The sequence below is a fragment of the Heterodontus francisci genome, chromosome 3 (genome assembly GCF_036365525.1).
Source record: "Heterodontus francisci isolate sHetFra1 chromosome 3, sHetFra1.hap1, whole genome shotgun sequence".
In the NCBI taxonomy this organism is placed as follows: Eukaryota; Metazoa; Chordata; class Chondrichthyes; order Heterodontiformes; family Heterodontidae; genus Heterodontus; species Heterodontus francisci.
In genome coordinates this window covers 141,045,587-141,062,625 of record NC_090373.1, presented here as the reverse complement: position 1 = coordinate 141,062,625, position 17,039 = coordinate 141,045,587, and the positions used below count along the sequence as shown (strand labels likewise).

Here is a 17,039-nt window from a genome sequence, read left to right as displayed (position 1 = left end):
ATTGGCATCGCGCATGTCCTGTGGTACTGCTCCCTCGTCCCGGCACAGGCAAAGCAGTTCGTACAGTGCTGAAAGTATAGCAGGCTTGGCACTCCTGATGATTTCAGGGGTAATGCCGTCCTTCCCAGGGACTTTTCCGCTGGCTAGAGAATCAATGGCATCACTGAGTTCCGATTTTGTTGGCTGTATGTCCAGCTCATCCATGACTGGCAGAGACTGGGCTGCATTGAGGGCGGTCTCAGTGACAACATTTTCCCTGGAGTACAGTTCTCGGTAGTGTTCCACCCAGCGGTCCATTTGCTTGCGTTGGTCAAGTGTTTGTGTCCCCTGATTTAGATTTGAGGAGGGCAATCTTCCTGATGGTTGGCCCAAAAGCTCTCTTAATGCCATCATACATTCCTCTGATATTTCCGGTGACAGAGGCCAGCTGAATATGACTGCATAGGTGTTGCTAGTAGTTATTTGCGCAGCGCCTGGCTGTTCTTTGTGCAGCGCTTCTGGCTGCTTTAAGTGCTACGGATGTTAACTCGCCGGGGGCTTTCTTGTAGTTCAACAGTGCAATGCGCTTAGCGGCTATGACAGGTTCCAACTCTTCAAAGTGAGATTGAAACCAGTCTGCATTCCGCTTCACCCGTTTGCCATAGGTGGTCATTGCTGAGTCATAGATGGCGTCTCTGATGTGGGCCCACTTGATCTCTGCATCCCCTGTGGGAGTGTTTTGAAGGGCTTTTTAAAGTGAATTTAGAAACTTACGTAACATCTGTGGATGAGAAATTCTGCTAGTGTTGATGCGCGGGCGGCCCTTCTGCTTGGAGTGATGCAACTTCTTTGGTTTGAGGCTAACCTTGCTGCACACCAGGGAGCGGTCAGTGTCGCAGTCCGCACTGTGGAAGCTGCGTGTAATTTGAACGCTGTTTAAAGAGGCTCACCTTGTGACGATGAGGTCCAGCTGGTGCCAACGACGTGTTCTTGGGTGCCTCCAAGAAACCTGGTGACACGGTTAAATGACCACATGGTGTAGAATCAGCTTAGACTTTCTATATAAGTAAAATTCAACGGTTTATAAAATTCAAAAGCTTGTGGAATTTTAGATACAGGTAGAAATTGGAATAAATCTTGTTCCTCTCTTAAACTTTATTTTCCGAGACTTATATTGGCGTAATGATGCGTGAAATAAATTCAGAAATCAATTAACTTTTCAGTCATTTAACACTTCCCCGGTTTTAATTTTTCGAAAATAAATGCGTATTAACATGCAATGAATCCGTCTAATCCCGGCGATTTGGGGAAATTCCATGCTGAAAGAAGTGAAAATGATTGCCACAAAAACTGTGAATACAGAAAGCGTCACTCAGTCGGATTCCAAGTTTCGATGTGACTTGACCCAAAGTTTCAGGAAGTTCGCCCCGAAGACGTCACGGCTCCAGCGGACGGAAAGTCCCGTCACGAAATCAACCCCTCTCCTCGCCCAAATTCCAACCGTAAACACGACGGCAGGAGCGTCAGCAAATAGAACAAAAAATTAAACTGGGATGAAATACTAAAAGAAACCTCACAGATATCATTCCGCACGATTCGACGCACTCACAGCACGTTACGTGAAAGCCCTGAGTGAAATCAGTCAGGAGAGCCCGTTGCCCAAGGTTCTGTTTCGCTTCCCCCCCGGGGCCACCTCAGACCGATGACATCACGGTTGCTAGGGCCGGGAAAACCCGCGCGGCGTGACGGCCATCACGTGATGCGAGCACCGAGCGCTGCCATTGGTCGACGCCGTGTGAGTGGAGCGTGAGTGATAACGTCCTGTGGCCGCCCAGCGCCTCTTCGGGGCTGTTGTTTGGAGATCAGATTGACTGCTGGGTGTTTATGGTCGTGCTTGTCTGTAAACGGGAGCTGGCCCCTTCTCGTCCATTCGTTAATAAAGGCGCCTAAGGCAGGAGATTTATATATCTCTTTGGGAGGGGAAAGAGTCGGAGGCGGGAGGGTTTACGAGTGAGCGAACAATCGCAGGAAGTCGCTTCAGTCCAGCCGCCGCCATTTTCAGCCTACGGACTTTGAAACTTTTTCCTTTAACCGACGGAGAAAGGTGTCGAGTGCGGAGGCCAGCGCAGGTTTCCTCCCACCAAGTTGTTGTACGGATAGACGGGGGCCACCCGTTGCATGGTGACTGCCTCTGCCGCTGGCCGTCGCACCTCAGATGCTGAATTCGGGATTTTAGCCACAAGTCGGAAACGGAGGAGGAGGCGGCGTAAGGTCGCGATGCACCCGTTACCCGTGCCCCGATCACCACCCGGTCCTCTACCCGTCAGAACCTCAAAGACCGTCGCCGCCTGCCACCATCGCCAGCACCACCACCAACAGCAGCAACACCAGCATCAGACCAAGGCGGCGGTGAGCCGGAGCTGGAAGATCCGCTGCTCTTCGTCCGCCGCGCTGCTCCAGAGACAAACCCAACAGCCGTCGGCTGGTGAGAAAACACCATCAGCGATGGCCAGCTCTTCGGTGGCACCCGCAGACGAGGGCAAGGTAAGAGGGCCCATGGCCTGGAGACTCTACAGGTTCATACCCCGCCGAGCGCTCGGTCGGTACAGTGTTTTATATGCCTGTGGAGGAGGGGTTTCCGTTAAATGTTTATTTGAATTTGGCAATCCCGCCGCCTACGTTTTCTTGCCCGCGCCTGTTTATTGCCGCTGAGGAGGGTGGCTGACAGTCGGAAGCCGAGCCGCCGGCAGCTCCAGCTGACGAACGGATTTAAAAGCTGCCGCTGTTCGGAAGCGGTTGCACCGCGAGGCGAGCGGGACGCACGCGCGCTCTTCTGTCCCCCCCGGGCCAGTAACAGTCAACCAATCAGTGTGCTTTGTCCGGCGACCAATGGCTCCAGAGGCCGCGGTTACCCCGGTGACAGCTCGTGGAGTTTGTGGTGTGGGGGTCGGGTTTAAAGCAGGTGTTTCTTTGCTGTTTACAGCTCCTTTTTGCTCGGTGCCATTTTTCTATCTGGTGATGCACCCCCCGCCTTACTCTAGAGGGGTGTGGGGAGGGGGTGGAGGTGGACTGAAAAGGGGAAGAGTCATGTATAGGACAGTGGAAACTAGTTTCTGCAAAAAAGGGGCTTGAGGCTCAGAGCTGATCGTCAGTCTTGCGCAGGATTTTCCAACTTTGGGAGACTATTGGGCGAATACCTGCTACCTGCAATAGATTAATTCAGGTAATCGCTGAAGCTCTGTCCAAGTTGTAGTCAAATTGGAGCTCATTGTACTTATTTCATGTATCCTTTTTTCTTTTTGATTTAGGTGATTAAGTCGAACATGGGAAGATCGGATAAAGCAATAGCTCCACACCCACAATTCATGTATAGTGTAAATAAAACAGAAGAGTACTGCCAACCCTTAAATACCAAGAAAAGAAACAAGCGTAACCTACTGTTGAGAAAAACTTCAATAAAAAGAAATGAAAACAACCATAGTCAGAATGCTCCCTCTTTTGAACGCTGCAACATTCTCAAAAAAGAGGGGGAAAAGCCGATTATTTCTGGAAGCTACTCCAAAAATCTAAAATTACGGAAAGTTGGTCTGAAGTCTGTGCTGAGCCTTCAAGGAGATCAGAACTATGCCGGGCCAAAGTTTAGTGAGCCACCGTCTCCCAGTGTTCTACCTAAGCCACCCAGTCACTGGGTAGGAGCACATACTGAATATCCTGATGAGAGTAAGGAAATAATGACTGTCCACTTAAAGACTTTACTAAAAGTTAATGCATAATTCAAGAGCAGTTCAGGTTAGCTTAAACATTGTAATTAAGAATGTTTCAGTCAAGATTCAATTTGTTGCAGCAGAAAGTCCTGCATTTTAGACAATTGTAATTTTCTCATAGTGCTTTTGGGATAACCATATGCAAGTGGTGCTAGTATGAAATGGGACTGTGTATATTAGTGTAACCATGTAATTATTTGTATATTTTCATATACTCAATTTGAAAGAAAGGAATTATAGTTTCATATGAGAATTTGTTGCCTTGTACCAGTTGGTGGGCAGAGTTAAATGTTATATTTTGTATATAAAAGGGGAAAACTCAAGGTAAAAGCTTGAGCATTCAAAGTTATACATCCTCTGAATGCAAGAAACAGCTGTAGTTATATACCCCCTTTGACGATGTTTGACAATCTGCAACATGTTCTTGACAAGAAAAAAAAACTTTGGGCTAAAAAAAATAGAATGATTCAAGCACTGCTTTTAAAAGTGACTGCTTTTATCTGCACTACTGAAGGATACTGCCATCAACAAGATGCACTTTCATCTTACTGGGTGTTTAATATATAATGTGAATAATTTTAAAGTCTGTCACCAAATTTAACTAAAGCTCTAGTTGGAGAGAAAGAGCAAAGTGTTTCCACAATTTGGTCTGTTGAACAGAATAACTCTAGGTTGATATACAAATTTTGTGGTTCTTGCAATTGTTGAGCTCTAAATACCATTGATGAACTTTTTTTTAAGCTTTGATAATTTCCCTCACCAATTTGCCCAATCATTGCCTAAAATGTGAATACCAATAGGAACAATGAATTATACATTGACATTTGTCAGCTCATCTAAATTTCTGACAGTTCCATTTTGAAAGTGGGCGGCGCAGTGGTTAGCACCGCAGCCTCACAGCTCCAGCAACCCGGGTTCAATTCTGGGTGGAGTTTGCAAGTTCTCCCTGTGTCTGCGTGGGTTTTCTCCGGGTGCTCCGGTTTCCTCCCACAAGCCAAAAGACTTGCAGGTTGGTAGGTAAATTGGCCATTATAAATTGCCCCTAGTATAGGTAGTTGGTAGGGAAATATAGGGACAGGTGGGGATGTGGTAGGAATATGGGGTTAGTGTAGGATTAGTATAAATGGGTGGTTGATGGTCGGCACAGACTCAGGGCCGAAGGGCCTGTTTCAGTGCTGTATCACTAAAATCTGCTACACTTTCTATTCCTGCTTTGCAATGTGAGGTTGTACTGTGGCCAGTATGTGGCAGTTCCTTTGTGGGTATTTTCCTGGATTTCTAGGAGAGTAATGGTAATTGGACTCTTCACTTCAGTCCTGACCCTACAACAAACCAAGATGTACAAGAGTCCAATGAGCATTTCCTTTGATTTAAAAACAGCATTTTTCAATTGAGTTAAAAACCCATATTATACTTCAGATGCCAATCTTTATTGAGAATATAAGGGATGTGACCTTCTCTGTTAATTTGATTTTTTTTTCATCAGTATTGTACATCTGGATTGTTTTCTGTAAACCACCATTTCTGCCTGTTTACAGAACTATTTCAAACATTTCTTCAAAAAATATTTTCATCTTCCTGGTCCGAGTCTATAATATGTCATTTAATCTGTGACTTGGTTAATGGCCATTATTACATTGACAGGTACTGGTCAATTGCAACTGTGAATTGCCATAAATTACAAAAGAGCTCTGAGCAGCATGTCTGAACAAATACAAAATTTGTTGGTAATTGTCTGAGATGCAGTTGTTTTGGAAAAGTTTCCTTAAATTAGCTATTAAAATGTCATATAACTAGAATGCTAGTTCTAAGAGCACAGATAAAAACAAAGTATGGAGATGTTTACACTTCTATGGGGGAAATTATTGATCCTGTGACTTCATTTTGGGTCTAATATATTGTGTGGGCTACACAAATATCACTTAAATACCATCTCACCAGCTTTTGAGTACTTTAGATATCTTTGAAAGAATGGGTCATGCACTGGCAAGTGCATCTTTCTAGTCCAGCTTTGCAATAATACTAGAAATGATAATTCTACCTGATGGTCAAATGTGTAAACTCAAAAGCTGGAATAGAGATGATGGTACATTTTCTTTTATCCCTATGCAAGTCATCAATTATTTACCAGTGATTTAAAAAAAAAATACATAGCATTGCCTGGTTGTTAAATGAGGAATATAACTGGTATCTTCCAGAAGCAATGCTGGCATCCTTGAAAATAAAGATATTTTGCTGCAACATTTAACTGTTCCTCGTGTACTGTTCCTACAAATTGGCACATTTCAAAACCAAAAATAAAATTTAATTGGCCTCCCTGATTGCCTTGTTTGTTTTCAACATATTCTATTCAGAGTTCGTATAGCTATTTGTCATCTTTGATTGTACTATGTGCTACTGGAAACAGTGAGACAGGATCACTCATTGAGTCTTTGTTTCCCAAGTGCTTCACGGCCAATGACATGTTAACATATAGGAAAACATAGCAGTCAATTTGCTCACAGCAACTTCTTGTATAAAATTCCTGTCACATTCCACAGATCCTTCCATTCCTTTCTCCCTCAGGCACTTATCTAGCTTCCCCTTAAATGCATCTATGGTATTCCCCTCAACTACTCCGTGGTAATGAGTTCCACATTTTAACCAATCTCTGGGTAAAAGGTTTCTCAATTACTTTTTAGATTTATTAATGACTATCTTATATTTATGGTCCCTAGTTTTGGACTCCCTCCAAAGCCAATGTAGAAGCATCTTCTCTACAGCTACCCTGTCGAATTCCTTCAAGTTTAAAGACCTCTCATAGGTCACCACTCAGCCTTCTCTTCTAGAGAAAAGAATCAAAGTCTGTTCAGTCTTTACTGATCGTTATAACCTTTCAACCTTAAATCATTTTTTTGCACCTCTCCAGTGCCTTTATATCCTTTTTCTAATATGCAGATCAGAACTGTGGTCTCACCTAAGTGACTGATGTACATCAATCATTGAAGGTGGCAGGACATAACAAAGCATATGGGATCTTGGTCTTTGTAAGTAGAAGTATTGAGTACAAAAGCTGGGTAGTTCTGTTGAACCTTAATAAAATTCTGGTTAGGCCTCAAATAGTCCAGTTCTGGTCACCACACTTTAGGAAGGATGAGAGCGTGCAGAGGAGATTTACCAGAATAGTTCCAGGGATGGGGAATTTTAGTTAGAAGGTTAGGCTGGAAAAGCTGGGGTTCTCCTTGGAGCAAAGGAGATTGAGGGGAGATTTGATAGAGGCATACGAGATTATGACAGGCTGAGATAAGGAAACACTTCCCATTAACTGTACAAGGGTCTAGGGGACACAGACTGAAGGTTTTGGGTAAGAGATGCAGGAGGAATGTGATGTAGCTCTTTTTTATGCAGTGAGTTGTAATGGCCTGAAACTTGCTGCCCACAAGGGTGGTGGAAGTGGAGCCAATGCTTTCAAAAGGAAATTGGATGAACACTTGAAGGAAATAAATTTGCAGGACCACGTGGATCGATCGGGATTGCCCTGTGGAGAGCTGGCATAGATATGATGGGCTGAATGGCTGTCTCCTGTGCTGTAAATGACACCATGGGCTGAATTGTACCAGCTCGCTGATGTTGGGGGTCGTGGCAGGGGGTCCCGGAAAATACTTCCTGGAGAGGCCCGCCCTGATGCCGGGAAGGCATTGCCACATTTTACCGGCGGCAGCGAGACCTCCGCATAGCCGCCCCATGGCGGAATCTTCATTTTAATATGTAAATAAATTCAAATCAACTTAGCTTGTCCCAACGGCCGCCCCACATCGATATTCCCACTGGTGGCTGGACTCGCATGCCTTCGGATCTCCATTTGGAGATCCAAGGTGTGACACTGGTGGGGAGGGAGAAGGAGTGAAATTCTCGGTGGGGTGGGGTGAGCAGGGAGACCTATTGGTTGTGGGGATAATGGGTAGGGGTTGAGGGTCATAGGTGCTGAAGTTGTGGGGGAAAGTTCAGAAAATCAAAAGGTGCTTTACTGGGGGGGGATATGTAAATTTATTAAATGAGGACTCAGTTGGGGGGTGGGAGAGGGGAATCAAAATTGAAATAAAATTTTTCTGCAGGTTTTATTGAAACGGGACCTTTAAAAATTTAAACGAGACTGAAGGATCTGAAGCCTTTTAGAAATGATGCAGGTGCCTGCACGGTGGCACCGGACGCCGTTGCCGGGGACAGAGCGCCAATCCATTTGTCATCGGGGGCGGATGCTCTACCCCCTCCACACCAATGAGCCGCGGCATGTAATATTGTGGCGACTCCGCGGTACATCTTTCATGTGCCACGCGCTTTTTCAAGCTCCCGCAAGCACTTAAAATTCAGCCCCATGATTCTGTAGGTTTAACATAACTTTACTGCTTTTCCATTCTATTTCTCTAACATCTTGATCTCATTCTCATTTAGAATCACAGAGTGATGCAGTGCAGGAGGTGGCCATTTGGTCCATTGTAGCTACATAAATAGGAGCTGGAGTAGGCTATTTGGCCCTTCGAGTCTGCTCCACCATTGATCTACCTCAATTCGACCTTCCTGCAATAAAAACATAAGAAATAGAAGCAAAGTAAGACCCTGCTGGGAATTGAGCCCAGGACCTCCTGTTTGCTTGACAGGCACTTTACCAAAAAAGTGTGAGCACAGTTGGCTACAGCTATCCAATTAGTCCCACTCCCCTGCTCTTTCCCCATACTCCTTTAATTTTTTTTGAAGTATTTATCTAACTCCCGTTTGAAAGTTGATATAAAGTTTGCTACCGGCACCCTTTCAGGCAATGCATTCCAGATCACAACAACTTGCTTTGTGTAAAAAGAAATCTTCATGTTGCCTCTGGTTCTTTTACTAATCACCTTTTGATCTGTGTCTTCTGGTTCACCTCTTTCACATACGTCTGATTAAGTAATCGGCACACAGAATGGAGACTTTGAGTGAGGCGTAGTCAGAGTGTGAAGGTGGGAATTTGGTTCACACGGGAATTCAGTGCAAAGGGGGAAAGAAGAATTGACGTGTGACATTCCAGCAAAGAAGGTAAGTGATTGGATGGTGAACACTTTCTCTTTTTCCTCATCTAAACCAAGGAATTTTAATTGGGGTTTTCTTTTGGGCCTCCTTATCTCGAGAGACAATGGATACGCGCCTGGAGGTGGTCAGTGGTTTGTGAAGCAGCGCCTGGAGTGGCTATAAAGGCCAATTCTGGAGTGACAGGCTCTTCCACAGGTGCTGCAGAGAAATTTGTTTGTTGGGGCTGTTGCACAGTTGGCTCTCCCCTTGCGCCTCTGTCTTTTTTCCTGCCAACTACTAAGTCTCTTCGACTCGCCACAATTTAGCCCTGTCTTTATGGCTGCCCGCCAGCTCTGGCGAATGCTGGCAACTGACTCCCACGACTTGTGATCAATGTCACACGATTTCATGTCGCGTTTGCAGGCGTCTTTATAACGGAGACATGGACGGCCGGTGGGTCTGATACCAGTGGCGAGCTCGCTGTACAATGTGTCTTTGGGGATCCTGCCATCTTCCATTACTATACATTAATTACTATAACATTAATTGGAAGAATTAGAATCTTCTGAGACTCAGGTAATTTATTAGTAAGGTATACCAGCAATAGTAAAGCTTATTAGTAGTGGGGTTTATTAATTATAAATTAATTAAGAAAAATAAATTAACATAATAGAGATGGCAAAGCAGGTGATGTGTTGCGCCTGCAATATGCGGGAGCTGGTAGACACTAGTGTGGTCCATGGCAAACGCGTCTGCAGTAAGTGTCTGTGGCTCAAAGAGCTTTGACTCAGAGTTAATGAGCTGGAGATCGATCTACAGACACTGCGATGCATCATGGAGGAGGACAATTACCTGGACACTTCGTTCCAGAAGGTAGTCACGTCCCTTCGGATAGGGTCTTCTGATTTGGTCAGCGGTCAAGGAGAGGAGGGTGTGACTGTGAAGTCAGAAGTGGAGGAGCCTCTCCTTGCAATTGTCCAAAAGATTTGAGGTTCTTTCAACTTGTATGTATGAGAGCGAGGGCTGCAGGGTAGATGAGTAAACTGACCATGGCACTGTAGTACGGGAAGCCATTCAAGTGGGGGAGTAAATAGGAATGTAGTGGTAGTAGCAGACAGTATAGTTTGGGGGGTAGACACAGTGATCAGCGTCCAAGAGCAAGAGTCCAGAAGGGTGTGTTGCCTGCTTGGTGCTAGGGTTTGGGACATCTGCTCAAGGCTGGAGAGGAACTTGCAGTGGAAGGGGGAGGATCCAGTTGTCATGGTCCATATGGGTACCAACAAGATGGATAAGACTAGGAAAATGGTTTTGCATCGTAAGTATGAGCAGCTAGGGGCTAAATTTAAAAAAAGAATCTCAAAGATAATTTCTGGGAATTGATAATCAGAGTGTGGCAGGAATGGTCAGAGCGTACAAATTTAAGAGATAACTAAGGGGGGTGGGGGGAGGGGTTGAGGGTTTGGGTGAAGGGAAATTTAGAAATCCAAAGAGAAAGGTCAAGGCATCGGAACAGTATAGTGTTGTGGGTAAAGACAAGCAGAATGGGACGGGAAGGGACAGAGTTTAACAAAAATTGTACATCAGGGAATAAGGTCGTTGCAGGGAATTGTAGTTTTTTTAAAAATAGTTAAAGGGTCTTTATCTGAATGCCTAAGCATCTGCAATAAGGTAGATAAGCTAGTTGCACAAATAGAGGTAAATAATTTAGATCTATTCACCATTACACAGACATGGTGATCAAGGGTCAGAAATAACTATTCCAGGGTACACAATATTTCGGAAAGACAGACAATGGCAAAGGAGGAGGGTAGCCCTGATAGTAAAGGATGGCATAAGGACATAAGAGAGAAAGGAACTGGCCTCAGAAGGTCATGAAGTAGAATCAGTATGGGTGGAAATTAGGAATAGAAAGAACTGAAAAACAGTGGTGGGAGTAGTTTATAGGTCCCCTAACAATAGTTATACAATTGGACAGAGCATTAAACAAGAAATTATTGCAGCCTGTAACAAAGGCAATGTTATAATTGTAGGGGAGTTTAATCTTCATATAGACTAGGACAATGAAATTGGCAAGAGTCATCTAGAGGTCGAGTTTGTAGAATGTTTTCGGGACTGCTTCTTGGAGCAGTACGTTGTGGAACCGACTAAGGATAAAGCTATCTTGGATCTAGTATTGTGTAATGAAGCAGGGTTAATTAGTAATGTCATAGTAAAAGATCCACTGAGAAATAGCGATAATACCATTGAATTCCATGTTAAGTTTGAAAGTGACATACTCCAATCACAAACAATAATTTTAAACTTAAACAAAGCCAATTACGTAGGTATGAGAGGAGAGCTGACTAAGGTAAATTAGGTAAATAGACTGAAAGGTAAATGGTCAGTGGGAACCTTTAAAGAAAAAATTCAAAATGTTCAACAAAAATACATTCCATTGAGAAACAAATACTCAGCAAGAAAAACCCGTCTGTGGCTCACTCAGGAAGTTAAGCATAGTATTAAGATTACAATGTTGCAAAAAAGAGTAGCAAGTCTGAGGATTGGTAGTGTTTTAGAAACCAGCAAAGGGCCACCAAAAAGTTGATAAAAAAGGAAAAAATAGAATACGAGACCAAACTAGCAAGTAATATAAAAACATTGTAAGAGCTTTTATAAGTGTATAAAAAGGAAGAGAGTAGCTAAAGTAAATGTTGATCCCAAGTAAACAGAGACAGGAGAAATTAACATGGGGAATGAGGAAATGACAGATCTTCGAACAAATATTTTGTGTCTACCTTCACAGTAGAAGACCCAAGTGTCACACCAGAAATAGATAGTAACCTAGGGGCTAAAAAGAGTGAGGAAATTAATTTCAGCAGAGAAAAAGTATTGGAGAAACTTAAGGGACTAAAATCCGATAAATACTCAGGACCTGATGGCCTATACACTCGGGTTTTAAAAGAGATAGCTGCAGAGATAGTGGATGCGCTAGCTATGATTTTCCAAAATTCCTTAGATTTGGGAATGGTCCCATCAGATTGCAAGTTGGCAAATGTTATGCTCTTTTTCAAGAAAGGGAAGAGAGAGAAAACAGGGAACTATAGGCCTAACATCAGTCGTTGGGAAAATGCTGGAATCTACTATTAAGGAAGTTTTAACAATGCACTTAGAAAAGCACAGTATGACTAGAACAAGTCAACATGGTTTTACTAAAGGGAAATCTTGTTTGACAAATTTATTAGAGTTTTTTGCGAATATAACTAGTAGGGTAGATGATGGAGAACCAGTAGATGTTGTATATCTGGATTTCCAAAAGGCATTTGATAAGGTGTCACACAAAAGGTTAATAGGCAGGATAAGGGCTCAATGGAGTTGGGGGTAATATACTGGCAAAGAGTGGGCATAGACAGGGCATTTTCAAGGTGGCAGGCAGTGAATAGTGGAGTGCTGCAAGGATCAGTGTTGGGGCCTCAGCTATTTACAATCAATATTAATGATTTTGATGAAGAGTCAGAGTAATGTATCTAAGTTTTCTGATGATACAAAGGTAGGTGGAAAGATATGTTGTGAGTGGGCGACAAAATGGCAGATGGAGTATAATGTAGGGAAGTGTAAAGTTATTCACTTTGGTCATAAGAATAGAAAAGCAGAATATTTTTAAAAAGATGTGAAACTTGTTAGTGTTGATGTTCAAAGAGACTTGGGTGTGCTGGTACAAGGAACACAGAAAGTTAGCATGCAGGTACAGCAAGCAATTAGGAAGGCAAATGGCATGTAGGCCTTTATTACAAATCGATTGGAGTACAGGAATAAGGAAGTCTTGCTTCAATTGTACAGGGCTTTGGTGAGACCACATCTGGAGTATAGTGTGCAGTTTTAGTCTTCACATTTAAGAAAAGATATACTTGCATTGGAGGCGGTACAGCGAAAGTTCTCTAAATTGATCCCTGGGATGAGGGGGTTGCCCAAGATGAGAAGCTGAGTAAGTTGGGCCTAAACTCTCTGGCGTTTAGAAGAATGAGAGGTGATCACATTGAAACATACAAGATTCTGAAGGAGCAGGAATAGGGTAAACGCTGAGAAATTGTTTTCACTGGTCGAGAAATCTAAAACACGGGGAGCGGGGGTACGGTCTCAGGATAAGGGGCTTTCCTATAATGCAGTGTGCAAACCTGCACATAGCACTCCAACTATGGGCTAACCTCTTGAGTGAATTCATCATTACCTCCTTGCTTTTATATTCAATGCCCTCCCAAAGTCCCATTTATAATGGCATTTTTGCCCTACACTTCACCTTTTTTCAAAAAACTGTATGTATCTACACTCCTGATCCCTCAGCTCCAATCTTTTATCTTCCTGTTGATACATATTTCCTGATATGACCATTGATGCTTGTCACAATTGCACACACTTCCTCAGTATTAGATGCCTCAATAAAGTGAAATGTTTTCAGGTTGTTGTCCACATGTCCACTCATGTTTTTATTTCCTTCTGGGATTTATCCTCATTAACTCCACCATTCAGAGCAGTTCTTTTCTCGCTTGATGTAATTGCTTAGTACTGCTGCCAGAACTCAGGAATATTCATTGAATCTGAATGTTCACTGCTTTTGTTACTAAATTTTAGTTATTTGCTTAATGTCATGAGATTTGATTAAGCTGGAAAAATTGGCAACCATAGGATTAAAAGGGCAGTGGCAGCATGGATACAAAGTTGACTGAAACAGACAGAAGACAGTAGTAGAGTACGGTTTTTCACACTACATGGAAGTATAATCCCCTGTGGTCATTACTCCGATAACAGCTCTTTGGTGCATATTGATGAACATTGGTATGGGAACATAATTTCAATGTTTGCAGATGGCACAAATGTAGTAAGCAGGTGTGATCTTAATCTTGTTTAATCTTGCTGATTAAATAAAGAGTTCTGCCACTGGACCCAATAAAGTTTTATTAACCAACTCAGTAACATTTATGTTTATCAATTACAACAACAACAGCTTATATAACATAATAAAACGTCCCAAGGTGCTTCACAGAGCCATTATAGAACAAAATGACACTGAGACACATGAGATATTAGGGAAGATGACCAAAAGCTCGGTCAAAGAGGTAGGTTTTAAGGAGTGTCTTAAAGGAGGACAGCAAGATTCAGGGCTGAATTTTACGCCACCCCAGCGGGTCAGATAGTGGTGTGGGGGGCGGCGTAAAATTGAGCGGGAGGATCCGGGAGGCCTACCCGCCCCGCTTCTGCCTCCGGTCAAGTTTATGGCGGGGGTTGGGAAATGGCCCGCCCGCCCGAGGCCAATCAAGGCCCTTAAGTAGCCAGTTCAGGGCCCTCGCCCGCCTCCATGGGTATTTTACCCATGGCAAGCTGGCATGCTGGGGATATGAAAGCCGCCCGGCGATAACTGCCGGCCTTTCCATGCCCCGGGGAGGGCATAGCAGTCAGGCACAGGGTGCCCGATTGAGAGCCGCCCCTGCCTCCCAACCCAACCCCGGGACCCTAGACGCCCCCCCCACCCCCGGGACCCAAGACGCCACCCCCCAAACGACCACTCCAGCCTCACCAGGGAAGGACCGATCCCCATGGTGAGGCAACTCCAACTTACCTTCCCTCCAGGCTCCCTGGCGTCGGCTTTCACGTCGGTTGCAAAATCCGGTCCGCCTAAGGTAAAATCCAGCCTACAGAGTCAGAGGGGTATAGGCAGGGAATTCCAGAGCTTAGGTCCTCAGCAGCTGAAGGCATGGCTGCCAATGGAGGAACAAATAAAATTGGTGATGCTCAAGAGGCCAGATTTAGAGCAGTGCAAATATCTCAGAGGGCGGTAGGGCTGGAAGAGGTGACAGAGATAGGGAGGGGTGAGGCCATGGAGAGTTTTGAAAACAAAGATGAGAATATTAAAATCGAGGCGTTGCTTAACTGGGAGCCGGTGTAGTCCAATGAGCACAGGGGCGATGGGTGAATGGGATTTGGCGTGAGTTGGGACATGGGCAGCAGAGTTTTGGATGACCTCAAGTTTACAGAGTTTAGAATGTGGGAGGCCAGCAAGGCATATGTTAGGATAGTCAGGTCTGGAATATGAAGGAATGGATGAGAGTTTCAGCAGCAGAAGAGTTCAGGCGGGCATAGTCAGGTGATGTTATGGAGATGGAAATAGGTGTTCTTAGTGAAGGCATAGATATGTGGTTGAAAGCTCATCTTGGGGTCAAATATAACAACGAGGTTGTGAACAGTCTGGTTCAGCCTCAGATAGTTGCCAGGGAGAAGGATGAAGTCGGTGGCAAGGGAGCAGTGATTGTCATGGGAACAGAAGACAATGGCTTCTGTCTTCCCAATATTTAAATGGAGAAAACTTCTGCTCATCCAGCACTAGATGTCAGACATGCAGCCTGACAATTTAGAGAGAGAAGAAGGGTCGGGAGATGTGATGGTGAGGTAAAGCTGGGTATCATCAACGTTCATGTGGAAACTGACGTGCTTTCAGATGATGTTACTGAGGCACAACAGATAGATGAGAAACAGGAGGGGCCAAGGATAGATCCTTAGGGGCCACTAGAGGTAACTGTGCAGGAATGGGAAGAGAAACCATTGATGGCGACTCTCTGGCTGCGACTACAATCAATACACTAAAACATAAATGTAACATATACTGTTATAAATAGTACAACCTAAATATCTGTTTCCATGACCTCCTCCTATCAATGGTACTGCTGTCATGAATCCCCCCCAAAAGCTCTACCCAACTAGGGCCTCAGCTTTCCCTATGTTGGATTTTTCTGCATGTCCTGAACAAACATCCATCTCCCTCGCAGCCATCTGCAGTATCATTCTATGCTGGAGAGATTTCCTAATTGTTAATCTTATTTGACATTTTTATACTTGGTCTGGAGATATGATAATCTTGCCCACTAGGATGAGGGATACTTATAATACCAAGGACATCACAAGATATTTCATTTAGCAGACCTTGAAGTAGATATCATGTTAAATTTCCCTTTACGTTGCTGTAAGGGCAGCCGTCCCAGCCATTGCGCTGGTACTTTGTAGTCGTCAACATCCCCATGAACGTTTGCCATCCAGGTTGACCTATTTTTCCAAAACATGCTGGATAAAGGTACTGGATTCCTTTCTCACAGGAAAATGATAGACTTCAGGAGTTTAGTTTAGAGATACAGCACTGAAACAGGCCCTTCGGCCCACCGAGTCTGTGCCGACCATCAACCACCCATTTATACTAATCTTACACTAATCCCACATTCCTACCACATCCCCACCTGTCCCTATATTTCCCTACCACCTACCTATACTAGGGGCAATTTATAATGGCCAATTAACCTATCAACCTGCAAGTCTTTGGCTTGTGGGAGGAAACCGGAGGAAACCCACGCAGACACAGGGAGAACTTGCAAACTCCATACAGGCAGTACCCAGAATTGAACCCGGGTCGCTGGAGCTGTGAGGCTGCGGTGCTAACCACTGCGCCACTGTGCCGCCCGAAATTCAATGTAGAGAAGTGTGAAGTGTTGCACTTTGGAAGGATGACTAAACAGAGGCAACACGAACCAAGTGGTGAAATTTTAAAGGGGTACAGGAACAGGAAAAACTCAGGGTTCACATATAGAAATCTTTGAAAGTGGCAGAATAAATCGATAAAGCTGTTAAAGTACATATGGGATCCTCAGCTTTATAAATAAGCCTCAGTTGCAGTATTACATCCAATTCTGAGCGCCACACTTTTGGAAAGATGGCAAGGCTTTGGAAAGGAACATAGGAACAGGAGTAGGCCATTCAGCCCATCTAGCCTGCTCCACAATTCAATTAGATCATGGCTGACCATCTGCCTCAATGCCACTTTCTCACACTATCTCCATATCTCTTGATGTCATTTGTCTCCAGAAACCTACCAATTTTGATCTTGAACATGCTCAATGATTGAGCTTCCACAGCCCTCTGTGGGTAGAGAATTCCAAAGATTCACCATCCTCTAAGTAAAGAAATTCCTCATCTCAGTCTTAAATGGCTTACCCCTTATTCTGAGAATATGTCCCCTGGATCTAGTCTCATCAGTCAGGAGAAACATCCTATCTATATCCAAAATGTCATACCCCGTAAGAATGTTGTAAGTTTCAATGAGATCACCTCTCATTCTTTGAAACTCTAGACAATGCAGGCCCAGTTTCCTCAAACTCCTCATAAGACAATCCTGCCATCCCAAGGATTAGTCTGGTAAACTTCCATTGCACTCCCTCTATGGCAAGTATATCCTTCCTTAGATGAGGAGACCAAAACTGT

The 17,039-nt window shown here is 44.1% G+C and overlaps 1 protein-coding gene across 1 annotated transcript; it reads left to right on the top strand.

The window, feature by feature from the left end:
• Positions 1-1,744: 1,744 nt before the first annotated feature.
• Positions 1,745-6,064, top strand: pnrc1 (proline-rich nuclear receptor coactivator 1). Its single transcript, XM_068026608.1, has 2 exons — positions 1,745-2,523; positions 3,288-6,064. Exons 1-2 carry the CDS (start codon positions 2,158-2,160, stop codon positions 3,750-3,752), a joined length of 831 nt encoding a protein of 276 aa, XP_067882709.1. The 5' UTR covers positions 1,745-2,157; the 3' UTR covers positions 3,753-6,064.
• The last annotated feature ends 10,975 nt before the right edge of the window (positions 6,065-17,039 follow it).